Genomic DNA, 15,266 nt, shown 5'->3' with positions numbered 1-15,266 from the left:
GGGGTTAAGTGGAAGAATCTGTTTCTTATGTCAGAATTTCTCCTAAAAAAATAATGCATTTTACACAGAACTTTCAATACGGAGAAGAGAAATAGCTAAGTGGGAAAGGCCAAATCTTCTCCATTCCATGGAAGCACAAGCTCACTCTTATCCATGCATGATGATATGCTTTGGTGTCCAAGTCAGGGCCTGAAATTCATTTTTCAAAGCATTTTGTCGCTCTCCTCCAATTTAAGGGATTCTCTGAACTATATCCATTGCTATAGCTTGTTCTTTCTCCTTCTCTCTTACTGGTCATCTCTTTAAGCTGCATCAGTGTCTCTAGTCTCTCTCTTGGGGGCTCCCTCTTCTCTCATCGCCATTCTCTATTCTTTCCCTGTATGCAGTCTCCTCTGCCTCATCCCTTTCCACTTAATAACCGCGGTCCATGTTTACATGCCTTCAAGTGCACATCATAGAAATCTGTATGTATGCTAGCAAGATGTGTTGCAGCAGAACATCCCAGCACAACCCAATCTGTACCAGCTGCCCAATTTATACCTCACAAGTCGAACATGCTTGAACCACATGGTGTTTCTTGGCACTGGCCGATCTGTTCATCCTTTCATTTTCTACATTGTCTACATTAACAGCAAACTACACTGGTTGCTTTATTGTTTAGCGAGGACTGGCAATGATTCGACACTGAAAAAAAACGGGGGAAAATGTGCTCTTTGCTGCTCGTTTTAAGTGCTCACTCCAGTCATCCATTTCCAGTTTCTGGAAACACTACATTATCTAAATATCCCACATCTGAAATATTTGTTTGTACTTCCATCAGCTGAAACTGCTGCTATCCAGCGATATGGTATTTTGGCACTCTTATATAGTTAGTTTTGGTTCACTCTTAACTGCAATACAAAGTTTGATGAATATTGCAGCTATTTTTATCCAAATCAGAGGGATCAGAAGAAAAAAAAATTGACAAAAATAAATTTCTCTAGTTTGTCATACTGGCAGAATCGACTGACTTTGCCGCAGCATAATAGTGGCAGCTGTCCGGGGCACATAGAGTCACCCCACCATGACTGGGGTAGCTAACAAGACCCATAAACACACACACACACACACACACACACACACACACACACACACACACACACGTGCAGGTACTATTCAGTTGGAACCATGCAGTTGTGATGCAAGCGTTTCCCAAAACCAAAGTTTGAACTATTGAGGTGACTTAAATCAGGTTGGGTCGTGAAAATGTAGCAAAACGAAACGGCAGAAATTGAGCACTGCCATAAAATGTAACGCTGCGTAAAGCACAGAAATTCAAAGTGCAAGTCAGGGATGGAGTACAGGGTAGTGACAAGAGAGGGGGAGAAAGAGAGCATGCATTCTGCCCCAGCGCAAAACATGGCTAAACATTTTTAGACATTGTTGTAAATGTGCACAACAATTTCCTGCATTATAAGTGCTAGATTTGCAAATTGATACACAAAACCCACAATCCATCACTAAAATTCAAGCCTTGCGAGAGCTTGGAGGCAAAACTACGATTCATAAAATGCCTTTTCCATACACCTGTCTAGTACAACTGGAATATAAATACTAATGTCTGTGCAACTTTCAACATTAACAAATACATGTCCATAGTTGACAAAGCACAAAAAATGACATTCATCTGAAAACTTAGGAATAAACTAATTTTACACTATACTACACCCAAACTCAAACCCAGCAGAGCAAACCACATCTCTCTTTACAAGCACAAACCATTGCAGTTACACCGACTCAACACTTCACATGCAAATCCATTCTAGCCAATGAGGAAATATGTAACTTTTGTTTTCACAAATAAGCAACCAATCATGCTTAGCTATTTGAAACAGAGTTTGCACCATTTGCAGGAAAACTGTTTTGGAAGCTGCTGGGTTAATTATTTTATTAGTACTTAGGTTTTTGGCACTTAGGCTAATATTTAAACAAAATGGACCAGTTATTTTAGGTTTATTGTAATGAGGCTGTTCTCTGGTTTGTGGTTCCTCTGGCAAAAACAGACACATTCTTACAGACCTCATCTGGAAAAAACTGATTTCAACAAAGAGGATTTGTTGTGGGGGATGTGTCACTTCACGAATTGCGTGTGCAAATGGGTTACAAGGTAAATTTTTTTAGACCTTAATTATAAAGCGTAACTGCTCAAATTGTTACAAAAGTGTTAGTAGTAGAGCACCATTGAAGTGTAGGTTATCTTAAAATGTTTAATCTTATCTTAAAAAGATTTAGGTTTTTAATCTCCATCTTAATCTTTAAATATTTATTGGTCAACAAAAATGTAATCCTGAAAAAAACACACTGCCCAATAAACACATGCCAACACCAACTGAACTGAAGCATGGAGAGCCCAGGCAGAACACAGCGGTCTAGGGACACTGAATCCATTGCAGGAAACAAAACAGCTCTCTACAGAGCACTGAAAAGCAGGACATTAGTTTACAAACCGATGTATGAAGCCAGATCGGCCGCCCCTGCACACATGGCAGCAGAAATGCAAGCATCATCCTAAATCATAGGCTTAGACGTCCATTTCACCATCCATTTCCACTCATTGAGGAGTTTTCAGTGTGCCACAGAAACAATAGCTCGTTCTCATATCAGGGATGCAGAGTAATTTCAGTGGGTGAAGGGTCCAAGGACATGGACAGCGAGGCTGTAAACCAGGTACATGCAACTGCTGCTAATCATTAGCCCAACAGCTGATTTGAGTCCAGGAGGGAGGTAAAGCAGCCTTATTTTTATAAGGCACCGTACACGTGTTTTTCATGGACATTCAAACTGTCCACCTGGTTGAAAAAGCATTAGACTTGCTATCTCAGGTTAGACACTTGCTGCAGAGGATGAGGATTAAACAAAACATTTTAAACTAGCCAAATGTGTCACACCGCAGAAGTACAACAAAAGAAGGATTACGGCGACTTTTCACAGAAAAAGACACCCATGAAACAAAAACGAGAGACATCTGTCAAGATTCACTGCAGTTGTTCTCATGAACCAGATATTTGAAATACATACATAAAAAATCCAGCTAACTTGGAAAAGCAACATTCCTCAACTAGACCTACTCTACATTACCATTTTTAACCAAATAAACTGCAAATAAACAAGTTTTGCTTTAGCTTAGACAACATGAAAACTGAAGACCTTTCCTTCACGCAACACCTGGCTGTTTCTATCTTGTCCCTCAAGTAAAGAGCAGTCTTCCGGTGCACTGCTGGAGCTAAATGTTGCTCAGCAGAAGATAAACAGGAAATTCAGGCCTGTACATTTTCGCATGTGACGCTGAAGGGTGAAAGGGGAAGAGAAAGGAGGGCAGAAGAAAGGAACGATGCAAGGCCACACCTCCTCTCCCACATGGTTATTTTTGCCCTTCAAACTACTCTGCTGGCTGAGGGTATGCTGAGATGCCTGACATTAGCAAAGGAGAGGTTTTTGAGCTCCATTCCAAACATGTTGTGACATCATTCTGATATCTCTCTAGCATCATTTAAGAGACATGCATACTGAAGATACATTCACGATAATGGATAATGGGCCTTGTGTGGCTTTCTGTGTCAGTGACCGGAAGGTCGGCGAATCGAGTCCACCCTCGGTATGGCTGTGGACCCTTGAACAAGACCCTTAACCCCCAGCTCCCCAGATGCCGCTATGGATGGCTGCCCTTCGCGGCCAGCTAGCTCTCATCTACAGAGAGCAAGAGGGGAGTGTAAAAAGAATTTACACATGGGGATCAATAACAAGTATCTATTATTATTATTAACTCTGTCACCAAATTACCTGAAGATATAGGTGAATGAATAGCAAGAGCAAACCACTGATCTTTAGTGTGTGCCACATTTAAAAAGTCATTTTCAGGTTACCAAACTTTTTCTCTCTCATCTGCGGCTTTCACAAAACTCCCCAAAAATTGCCATTTCATTTCTAATGCTGACCCCGCGATATATCAAATCTGCAATGCAGAAGGGTCGACTGTAATCTGAAAGATTCAGAAAACCCCTCACAATACCCCCAAAACTGCATTATAAATCACACTTGTTCAGAATAAAAACAGCATCTTGTGGTTTTTTTTTTTTTTGGGGGAGGGGTGGGGGGGGGTACATCCACTAGCCTTTTGTCCAAATTAAAAACTGCCTGAGAGACCTTTTCCAACACACAGAACAAGGACAGCTCTCATGACAGTAAGCCAGGAAAAACCATAAGTCAGGATGCCTTTTAAGCCAATTCTAAATCACTCAGGACTGCAGCCATTCACTTAGCACCTATAGTAAGCCCAGCACCTGGACAAGTTCTCCTGACCCAATCCCTCAAAGGGACGGCCGCCGGCATGCATCTGTACTGCCGGCGTCCTGCCACACTCGTGTCACAATGTGTTAGTAAGCCTATTATTTTCGGTGCTGCGCTACCATGTGACACAGCATCTCGCTGAGCCTGGATTATCCTGCAACATGGCCGCCCTTTACTTTGCCAGTTCTCACACAGACACGGATGCTTTTAGCTTCCCCTATGAAGGCTATAGCAACTGCCTGCCCATTATACCCCTTCATGAGACACGATCAATAAAATGTGTACATAACTGTGACCACAAAATATACCTGTCAGTTGGTCACAGACGAGTGCACGCACGCACACACGCACACACATGCACGCACACACACGCAGGGTCTGTTCCAGGACTTTAATGGCCTCGTACTATTTACCCTCCTTTCAGACATACACATAAGAGCAGGCACTTACGGCTTACGGTCAAAGGTTTCGGTGCCACTTTACAATAAGGCTACCATTATAAAGGGATTATGAATGGTTTATAAGCAGGTTATTAATTAGGTTGTAACACTTCGTAAATCATTACTAGACAATTACAAACAAGTTATACCAAAGTTTTCTTATTAATGAGTTACTACCATTTATAAGTGGCAAAGGGTAGCCTTACTGTAAAGTGGTACCAAAATTTCATGCTGGAAACAGCATGGGGCAGCATGGGAAGCAGCAAAGGCCTGTAGGCCATCCCTTGGGATTCAAAGATGATTAAGACCCTGGTGAAACACTGGCCAAATACTGCCAATACGCATCCTTCAGACAATTTGTCAGTCTAAACACTACAGACCTAAAGACAGCTGTTTGCACATTCCTTGTTAGATCAAAACAAAATACTCCAGCTACAAGTTGGAAATGGACACGTCCTCAAAATAAAACCTTGTTAAAACACATGGGTGCAATGGCTGTTATTTTAACACCTTCTGCTTCAGATGGAAAAGAAAACCTGTCTTGCTAACTTAAACGAGCCATTAACTTACCTATGTCATCAATAATTAATACAGGTCAGCCAGAAGCCTATTGATCTTTAGTGTGTTCTAGATGAGGTCTTGTGGCCTCATCCACAGGTGGCCAACCAAGCAAGCAAAGCTCCACGGGCACCACCAGGCAAACCAAGTGCTGGTGCAGTTCGTGCACAGAACTGCATGGGAGTCCCACATGATGTACACGGTACACAGTGCCTCCAGTCATGAATAAACACCGCAGTGAGCAGACTAAATAAGAACGTACATTTTTCCACAGGATTAGGACTATGAATTTCCACGGATTTGGAAAATTAAACATTCCTGGAACTGGTCTGGCAAAGTAAGAATTGAAACCAATGGCAAACAGGAGCAGATTTTTAGTCCCTCCAGATCTGTTTAAAAGGCATAACTGGCCCTTCCAGGCTGCTTTTTCCCTCCATCACAACAGCAACATGAACTCAAGTGCAACACCAAAGACAGAGTTCATTGCTGTGGTGGCTAGAAGCAGCATCTCTTGCAGACCCTGGCTTCAGTTCCAGCCAGCCTATAAATAAGTTTTACGCTCAGAAAAGTCAATTTCTACTTCAATTACAAAGTGACTGTTTTAGTTATAACAGTCCCGTAAGTGTATTTACTGTATTTACCTGAGACAATCAATACAAAACCAGCTTAATTCAATTTTTAAAATTCCTAATATGTAGCATGTATATACATGTTGAGCAAAAGCGTCATCAGCACTATACATTATTCATTAAGTCAATCTTCAGCATCACAAAGCCAATTAACTGTCTGCACAGAGCCTGAATTCAGGTCTCTGACTTCCATAGTCACGACGTGACAGCCCCGCCCCACCGGTCATGTGACTCACATGGAGATATGGCACTGGTTGATGTCAGCCTTGGTCAGCTCATCCTCCTCCACGTCGGTCTCGCCTCCTGAACTGCTCTCAGTCACGTCTGAGTCGAAGGCGCTCTCGGCAGAGCGCAGGTTAGCCACGCCACTCAGGGAGAGGCGATCCAGCTCCAGGGGCACTGTGCCCTCCCGCAGAAAGCGACCCAGGCCGTCGCCCGTGCCCGCCTCGGCAGCCGCCCGCCACAGCGCCGCCTCCGTCTTGCGCGTGAGGATGGCTGGGCTACGTCGGCGCAGAGCATCCAGGCTGGGCATCTTGCCAAGAGCCGTGTGCAGGAGGCCACTCAGCTGCTGCTGAATGTGTCGCTCCACCTGCTTTGCCTGCACCACCTGCAGCCGCTTCCGCAGGCGACGCAGCCGGCCCTCGATCTCGCCCTGGCGACTCTGGCTCTGCAGGGTACGTTCTCGGATGTCCAGCTGCGCCTGCGGCTCCGCGGGCGAGGAGCATGCCGCCCCCTCACCCTCCCTCACAGGTGCCGCCAAGGGGCTGCCGACTACTTCTGGCTTAACATCAAGGCACTCGTGTACTGCGGAGACCACAGCGGAGGCAGCGGGGCCGGCCGGCTGCTCTGAGCTACTGGCCACGTTACACGAAAGGCCAGCTGGCTGCGGCCGCTGCTCCGTACCCCCTTTGTGGAGAGTCCGGCTAGCAAGGTCTTCCTGGGCAGAGAGTGGCTCGGCCTCCCGTGGAGGGGAGTCCCTCCCGGCCTCCGGCTGGCCTCCATTGAGCGAGGGTGCGGACTCTCTGTCAATGCTGGTCCGCGCCTGCTTCCTGGCCAGGCCATTGACAGGGGTTTGTGAGGGGGGAGGAGCCGTGGGCTGGCCACTGCTGCTCATGAGGCTCTTGAGCTGCTCTCCACAGAGCTCCAGAGTCTGGTGCTTCCGGGGCAGGAAGTCCCCACTGAAATAGGAGCCAGGCAAGATACCTTGTGTTTTCAGGACAGACTGCTTTATGAGGACACCTTGTAGCTTAAGGGACTCCTTAGTGGAGGGGACAGAAGTCACATCAGAGCACAGGTAAGAGGCCACCAGAGGCTGCAGCTTCGCCAAGGGGGTCGGGGGGCCCTCGACGGGCTGCTGCTCTTCCTTCTTGTTGTTGCTGCTGCCCCGGAAGTCCAGGGAGCACTCTTCGCTGGGGGGGGCGGCGGCCTTGCGTTTGACGTTGCCCGAGATCAGAATGTTGCTGGCGTTGCTGTTGTTTTCCACGCTTCCCGGAGAGAGGGTGGAGGATGGAGGAGCCAGTTTGAAGCGGATGTGGTGAGCTTCGGCTGGCGCGTCGGTAAGAGCGGGCGCCATCGCAGCCATGCAGCGCAGAGAGATGGGTGCGGCGAGCTCTCTCAGTGCCGAGGCTCGCCCAACACCACCCACCTACTGCCTCGTTGGGGGACAGCCTGTCGGGAGAGGGAGAAACCATCAGGCAGGATCAACGACTGACAGGTGCACCACAGTACAGAGTGCTGCGACTTCTAATGGAGGTTCAAAGTCTGAGACACAAAGGCTGATAATGAGACTAATTGGCTGATATTGGGAATGGGGCTCTATGTACCAAGTATGATTTTCACTGTAGATTGATAAATTGTGCTCTTGTAAAGGCTGTCATTAAGGTGACAAGAATAATACAAAAAAATAACTATACAATCAAATCAAAAATAACATACGATAAAATTCAGTTGACATTCCACTCAGCCATAAGCTCACAGCAACACAGGCAATAAACAAATATATTTGAACTTTGCAAAACTAATTTATTCCAGAGGAAGACACATTAATGACAAATGACTGCTGTTGCAATTTACTGCAGGGAAGACAACCCAACAATACAATACAGGATGTAATGTGACAATGTGAGGACCTGAGTGCTAAGGGCTCATTAGTCACAATGCCTGGGGCAGTTTGGGGAGGGGCATTTGGCTTGGTGTAGCTTTTATTCAAACCACTCTGAGTAAACTTTCACATCGTAGCACCACTCTCACAAAGACAAAAGTATTTAAGCGTGCCACGCTACCATATTTGACTGCAGGTACTGGACTTGGTAAATGTGCTGTAGCTGTAAGGATTCTCCTGCCAGGCAAGGTGACATTCATTTACAATTAAGGAGAAAAATAAAACACTGTAACCCTGTCAAAGACAACACAACATCTGAAGTAAACCTGAAGGCATGTGGCTGCAATGAAAAGTTTAAACTTTTTTTTACATCACTGGTCTTTTAAGAGTGGCTTACACAAAACCTATCCAAATTCTAAGCTGTGAAAAATGCCAGGCGTAATGGAAAAAACTTGATGGGTAAGTTAAAATCCTGAGAGAGGCATTCCATACCTGATCAATGTGCAATCCATAACAACAAAACCACACAACCTCAAAGTCACCCCCATATTTCCTTTCCTGCTTGCCCATAAAAAGACCTCCCTTGCCTAACCTGGGTCACATCCACTCATGCTCTCCCTCATCAGCATTCAGACACAAATCTCTACAGGGGAGATGCAGCTTTTGAATCCACCCAAGAAACCCCAAGCTGCGTTAATATTACATATGTAAACAGCCAGCCAAACATTAACAGTGCTTAACTGTAGGATGATGGTATCAGTTTAGATGTACTGTTCATTTGTATTTTTAACAATACAAATTGATGTAGAATTGTTTAAAATACAAAACAACTCACAGTAAACGGGTACTAGCCAGAAGCTGCAAAATGTTGATTTACATCAGAGGTGGGGAACCTGTTCCATGGAGGGCCAGTGTGGTTGCAGGTTTCTGGGATAGCCAATAATAAAACAGTGATTCTCAACTCCAATCCTGGAGATCCACTGTTATTGGCTGATTGAGATGTCACCCCAAAAACCCACACCTACACCAGCCATGGAACAGGTTCCCCACCCCTGATTTACATGATAGCTAGCTAACAGACTATTGTATTTCTAAATTCAATGCCAAATGAACACTGTCGTCCCTTAAAAACACTTCTGCTTATGATAGCGACCTATATCTCTGCCCCCTGGACATAAAACTAATTATAGGCCCAGTTTCCTTTGGCTGCATGCCACATTCTTTGGTATTGTATTCCACGTACACATCACATCCTCAACACGCTGTCTACTACCAATGGGTGATTTGCTTATCTGCTCCCACTACTACACCTGAAATATTTAAAAACCATAATAAAATAAATCAAAGTGCAATCATATTGGGAATGCATCATAATTAAAGAGTATCATAATCAAACTACATTTTAATGTGTTAAAGACATGTAGCGCTATTGTTTCTCCAAGAAAATTTTAGACTTTGACCAACAGCTTTTCCACTATGGCTGGGTAGCAAACTTTGATTCTTTCATGGCGCCGAAAGAATTGCTTAGATACCATCTAGCACAGTAAAATGCCTTGTCATTCAATACCAAATTTCGATACCTAAGTAAGTCTCATTAATGTCAATGTGTCAATAAGCATGTTGCATGTTTGTACCAAGATCTAATAGGACTGGGCAATATAACAATATCAGTAATTGATGATATCTGACAAGTAACCTGGTTTTGGGATCTGACAGTGACTAACCAGTGATTATCACCTTTGTCAATGAAGCAGGTTCAGACTACACACAAAAAAATTTGTGATTTGGCTTTTAGTTCAGCCATCTAGCCAGTTGACAGTTGAAAGAAAAGAAAACACACACACACAGCTAATATATTTAAACTCCATGTACGGTTATAATGGTGGTTCGATTGGTTAAAACCGCCACTTGAATATCCCCATAACCCCGAGACAGAATGTGTCAATGAATTATTTACGACGCCTAAAAAAATTATTTTCCTGCTTCGTGTCACATGTATCTATGCGCACCTGTGTGTGTGTGTGTGTGTGTGCGAGAAAGGGAGTGGAGTGTTAGACTACTCGACAGCATTCCCCATCACGGTATTATTAAAATATGCTATTATTACTTTTTTAGATAGATATCACCCAGCTCTAAGATCTAATAATCAGAATCAGAAAAACTTTATTTATCCCGGAGGAAATTGCTCATGTTACTACAGACGGTCACACATAGACACAGGACAAGAACATAAAAGAAAAGAATATCAGATATAAGAATAAGAACTAAAAATAAAGTTATAAGAGACTCTGCGCTATGTACACCATGATAAATACAGAAGCAGAAATACAATATATATAAATAGAATAAATACTGTTAAGTGTGAACATTGCACAGTAATTTACCTGTGTAAATTACCACTTAACAGTATTTATTCTATTTATATATATTGTATTTCTGCTTCTGTATTTATCATGGTGTAATCACTAATAGTCACTAATAAATCACTAATAGTACTAGTGATTGGTAAAGTCACACAAACACGCTGTAAAGGCATGCCCAGAGATGTGGCTCATGCGTGTGCATGTGTTAGGATCTGCACTCAGACAGGTCCGAGTGCGCACAAAGCTGAGAACGCTCCGATATTAAGTTGCGCATTTTGACCAAAAATCTTCCATGGAATTTGCTCAGTATAATGGATGTTTCGCCACAACCAGCAGGCATACCGCAATGTTAGAAATAGGGATGGGTCAATCCACATTTTTTTAGTTCCGATTCGATATCGGAGTATAACAAAGTAAAAAGAGCATGTGTCAGAATCCGTACTGGTATCGGCAGTTGTGTATTGGAATCGGATCAGAACTGAAAAAATGTGGATCGGCCCATCCCTAATATATATATGTCTACAAAAAAGCTTTGTTAATTAGGCTACTAGAAACAAATATCATGCTATTCCACCTCATATGTCAGTCTAGTTTTAAGCATTTTTGAGGCATTTGCAGTTCAATTTTAATGTCTTCCCAGCGAGGATACGCAAGTGCTAATGCTTAAAATGCCCCACAATTTTTCTCCCACTAGCAACAGCGTTACTTACACTTAGTTGCGACAACAGCCTCTCATGTATCACAAGCTACGGTGAGTGCGCAAAACAGCCCAAGCTAGCGACTCCCAAATCATCCATTATTTTTTTCATCATTTTTACTAGTGTCGTCTTGTACAATTGCATGCGCTTTTAGTGGGATTTTCCACTAAACACTGCTTCCACTTTGCAGGACTTGTAATTTTATTTTTACAAAGACTGCAAATCGCTGTGCTACTAGTAGTTGTTAAAATCATAAAATACTTCGATTGTTTCACTGCGTATATGGCTGAAATGACAAATTAACCTACTTGACAAATTCAGAAAGTTGGTAGCCCAGTGGACTACCATATCAAACACACCCAGCCACCCTCCATATGCCCAATGGCGCGTCACCATTATGCCACACTAAATCGGAGAACTTCCTTGACTGCTGCCTGGGCAAGGGTGGAAGACAAACACCAATCTTGCTAATAGAGGTGACTGTTGATCAGTGATAAAAAGTTAAAGAGAGCAGGAGTCCATCGTTCCAAATAGCTCTAAATTGCCACTAAAAAATTGCATTGTATTGGTAAAACAAAGTTATAAGACAACTACAGGTACATTTGCCTAGCATAGATGCATTGTTCCAAAACCAGCTTTTCATCAGCCAACCAAGAAAAGCCTGTTGTTACAGATTGGTGGAAGCTTTTAGACTTGATTCATTGCATATTTCAACAGGAAAATCTAAAGGAAACAGGGATCTTAGGAGACCTTGGTACCCATTGTGTCAAATATTGGCAACTGTTCAGCAGCGGAGAGAAACATACAGCATGGAGACACCAAGTTCACGAGTATCAAAGAGCACATAAGTAGATAGCAAGACGACTAATTAAATTATTTTTTAACACACACACACACACACACACACACACACACACACACACACACACACACAAAGGTCAACATAGCTTTCAATATTTAGCATCTACTTTTAAAAGGAGCAGCAGCACTCCGCCCAGAATTCTGAAATACCACTACTGATTCAGTTCTGACATACAACCATGTCATAAAGCAGAATAACTCAGAGCCGCTATCTGTAAACATTTCAGAAGTTCAGATCTTAAAAAGGGATCAGTGTGTAACCAGGTTTTATGAATCTATATGGTCATATTGGGGCAGAGTGTAGTTTAGCAGATTAGATGCCTGGCCGGTGTCTGGAGCGGAGCTGGAGCCATTCCGGAATGCATTCATCAAAGTTGGGATTTGGGGGGAAAAAAACTATGGGGAACAGAACTAGAATTGAATTCGAATTTCAAGGAGATTTTAAATTCCAACCCCAGTTCCATTTCCTGATCTGGAGGGTTGTTGGTTTGAATCCAGCAACAAGTTGAGTAATCGTATTATCAGTGGGCCCTTGAGCAATTAACTGCTCCAGGGGTACTGGAAACTGGTTAATCCTCTGACCCCAAAACTTCCACTTACTTAAATATTCATGTGTGTCTGTCTTTCTTATGGAGAACAAGCTGGAATATGCAAAACAACCCAATCTCCCTGCAGGGATGAATATGTCCATTATATTCTTACAATTAAATGTTAATGACAGCAACCGCCAATAAGCAGGGTTTCTACTATTAACAAAACCTGCTGAAACTAGTCATGACTAAACTAACGTTATAAAAGGACTGACGTCAACAGTGGCCCCTGACTTCCTGACTATCCTCTGAGTTCATTCTCATTCTCTGCTGTTGCTTACACCAGATGTCTGTGGTGAGGTCTATGTAAATATGACTACATGGATTTTGGTTACAACATGCAAAGTGGTAAAAGTAACAAGGCCCAGTCTCCCCAACCCATTTTATTAATGCACATTTTCATTGAGGTGCAGGAAAATACAATTGCAGAGGAAAAAAAAGAATCTCTTGAAATAAACAAGCTACAGAGAACTACGTATGGCGACAGGGATAATGATTCATAGGCGGCTACATTAACCACACCAAAGCTTTCATTTAAAGGGATACATATTGTTTGACCAAAATACAGACTTTCAGCTGTCAGATTTCAAAGCAGCGGCACTATTTTATATAAAATATACTATTCACAAACTAAATAAAATTTAGAAATACTACCCTTATGTTTAAACTGTGCTTTAGCCAAAATGACAAGCACCTCCTTCAATCTGGTCGAGAATAGCACTGTTTAACAACCTGATATATGCCAATAAAGTCAGAGGAATGTGCTCCCAAAAAATTAAATCTGAAGAAAAGCAGGGTGACATAAAGCATTAAATGGTACTGCCTCTACGTCCCACCCCCCACCCACAAATAAAAGGTCAAAGACAAAGGAGGTGGTCTGTCAGATACATCCCCTGCTTAGTCACACAGAACTGTTCGCCTAAAAAGGACACACACCGGATATCTTTAAAATTTTGTTACATTTTGTTACATCTTGGCCAACCCAATTACACAAAAAGGTACAAGGCATTTAGATTAAGGGGGACAAATGCATTTATGCACCAGAATACACCAGGGGTGGGGGGGAGAGAACGAAAATGATTAAATTTCAGGTCGCTAATACTTCTGCCACATGGCAAACAAGCTGCACAGAGCAACAGTCAACAAGTGCCAGGCTTTCCAAAACCAGCACAAGGTACTCGTATCAAGAAAAAAAACTTAACAGGACAGATATTTCCTCCTACTGTCATTCAGAAGAATGTATGTCTTTTTAAAACCAGGCAAAAACTGGCAGCTTTTCCCAGTCCTGACAAGGGAAATACACATGTGCCGGCCCTGAAAGCCCAAGCACTTCCCGTACATCCTGACACACAAGCATGCTCACTGCTGCGTCAAGTTTCGGCTGCCGGAAGACCTGATGCAGTCACCGACTTATTTCAGGAATAGGAATTGAACAGGGCTGGTTTTGAAAAGTGCTCATTTTTCTCCCATGTGGCCAAAGAGGCATGGCAAATGCCTTCAAGATGCCATGCATACCAAGTGGTTCAAACTAGTACACATTACATGTGTCACATCCTTGCAGGGGTGATGAGACCAGCACTCTCAAGACCTTCCTATAGCATCATACCATTGGATTGGCCCATTCCAGGTAATCACACATTTCAACAAAAACAATAATTTTAAAAAGACTTTCAGAAGTCAACCGGGTGAATTTGGTATCTGGCCACCTGCTTAGCACTGACTTTCTGATGTCACCTGAACTAGCCAACAGTACCCCCCCCCCCCCCCCCCCACATAAAAGATGTATGGCATAGGCTTCGGTAAGTTGATTACCACATCTGATTTGACCTGTAAGGGTTATTTGTTTAGTCACAAATACACAGAAAATATTCACACCTGCATTAGGAATAAGAATGCCTAAACTCTCTTGAATGCACATAGCTGTTAGCACCTACAGTTATAGTTTATTCACCCTTCTTCCATTTTTAATGAACCACTGCTCTTGCTGCCTCATGTCAAGTAAATAATGAATCTCACCTCCATTAGCGTGAATTTTGACACACTTCTTCCACTGATAAGAAGCTAGATTTTCCCACTGGTTTCCTATATGAGATACACGTTCATCCCTGTCTAACCAATGATCCTCTTTCTTACCGTTTATATAGTGTATCAAGTTTAACAGCCACCCCCACCCTGGTAAATTATGGCAGTCTGACGACATCTTCAGTCAATCATGTACACCACGTGCTTTTGTTTTAAGTTTTGAAATTAACAACAACCTTTATTAACCTTTGAGAGCTAGGGGACTGCAGAATATTTTTCCCTTTATGGTCTTAGAATACTGCCATAAATTATCTGACAAAGTGTACATCTGAAAATACATTTAAAATTACAGCAGGTCAGGGAGAAGCATCACTCAGCATATATAATAATCTGTTTAACAGGAGTTCAGAAGTGTTCCCTCACAATATGGGATACTGCATGGCTCACCATAAAATGTCCACATTGTGGGCAACAGAAGGTAAAAACAGGTACAGGAAACAGGTGGTGGGGGGGGGGGGGGGGGGCTCAGGCGTTATGTAAAAGGAACTGTACAGCATACCCATGTGCTTTGACTGGCTCCCATAAACCCAGCAGTTTATACAACAAGACATCGAACGAAAGCATTTACCTGCATATTAGTGCATGTCAGAGGGCAAATTCAGTTGAATGCTTGGCACC

General features: G+C 43.0%; 1 protein-coding gene across 4 annotated transcripts in view; it reads right to left on the bottom strand.

The window, feature by feature from the left end:
* LOC111856783 (KAT8 regulatory NSL complex subunit 1) overlaps nt 1–15,266 on the bottom strand; it is a 54,658-nt gene that overhangs the window by 23,586 nt on the left and 15,806 nt on the right. For all 4 annotated transcript variants that reach the window (XM_023837008.2, XM_023837009.2, XM_023837007.2 and 1 more), the window contains one exon: nt 6,190–7,621. In XM_023837008.2, coding sequence (XP_023692776.2) covers nt 6,190–7,535 — 1,346 coding nt within the window. In that variant the 5' untranslated portion in view covers nt 7,536–7,621. The remainder of the gene's footprint in view (nt 1–6,189; nt 7,622–15,266) is intronic.

The sequence above is a fragment of the Paramormyrops kingsleyae genome, chromosome 5 (assembly GCF_048594095.1).
Source record: "Paramormyrops kingsleyae isolate MSU_618 chromosome 5, PKINGS_0.4, whole genome shotgun sequence".
In the NCBI taxonomy this organism is placed as follows: domain Eukaryota; kingdom Metazoa; phylum Chordata; class Actinopteri; order Osteoglossiformes; family Mormyridae; genus Paramormyrops; species Paramormyrops kingsleyae.
This window is presented reverse-complemented; position numbering and strand designations above follow the sequence as displayed.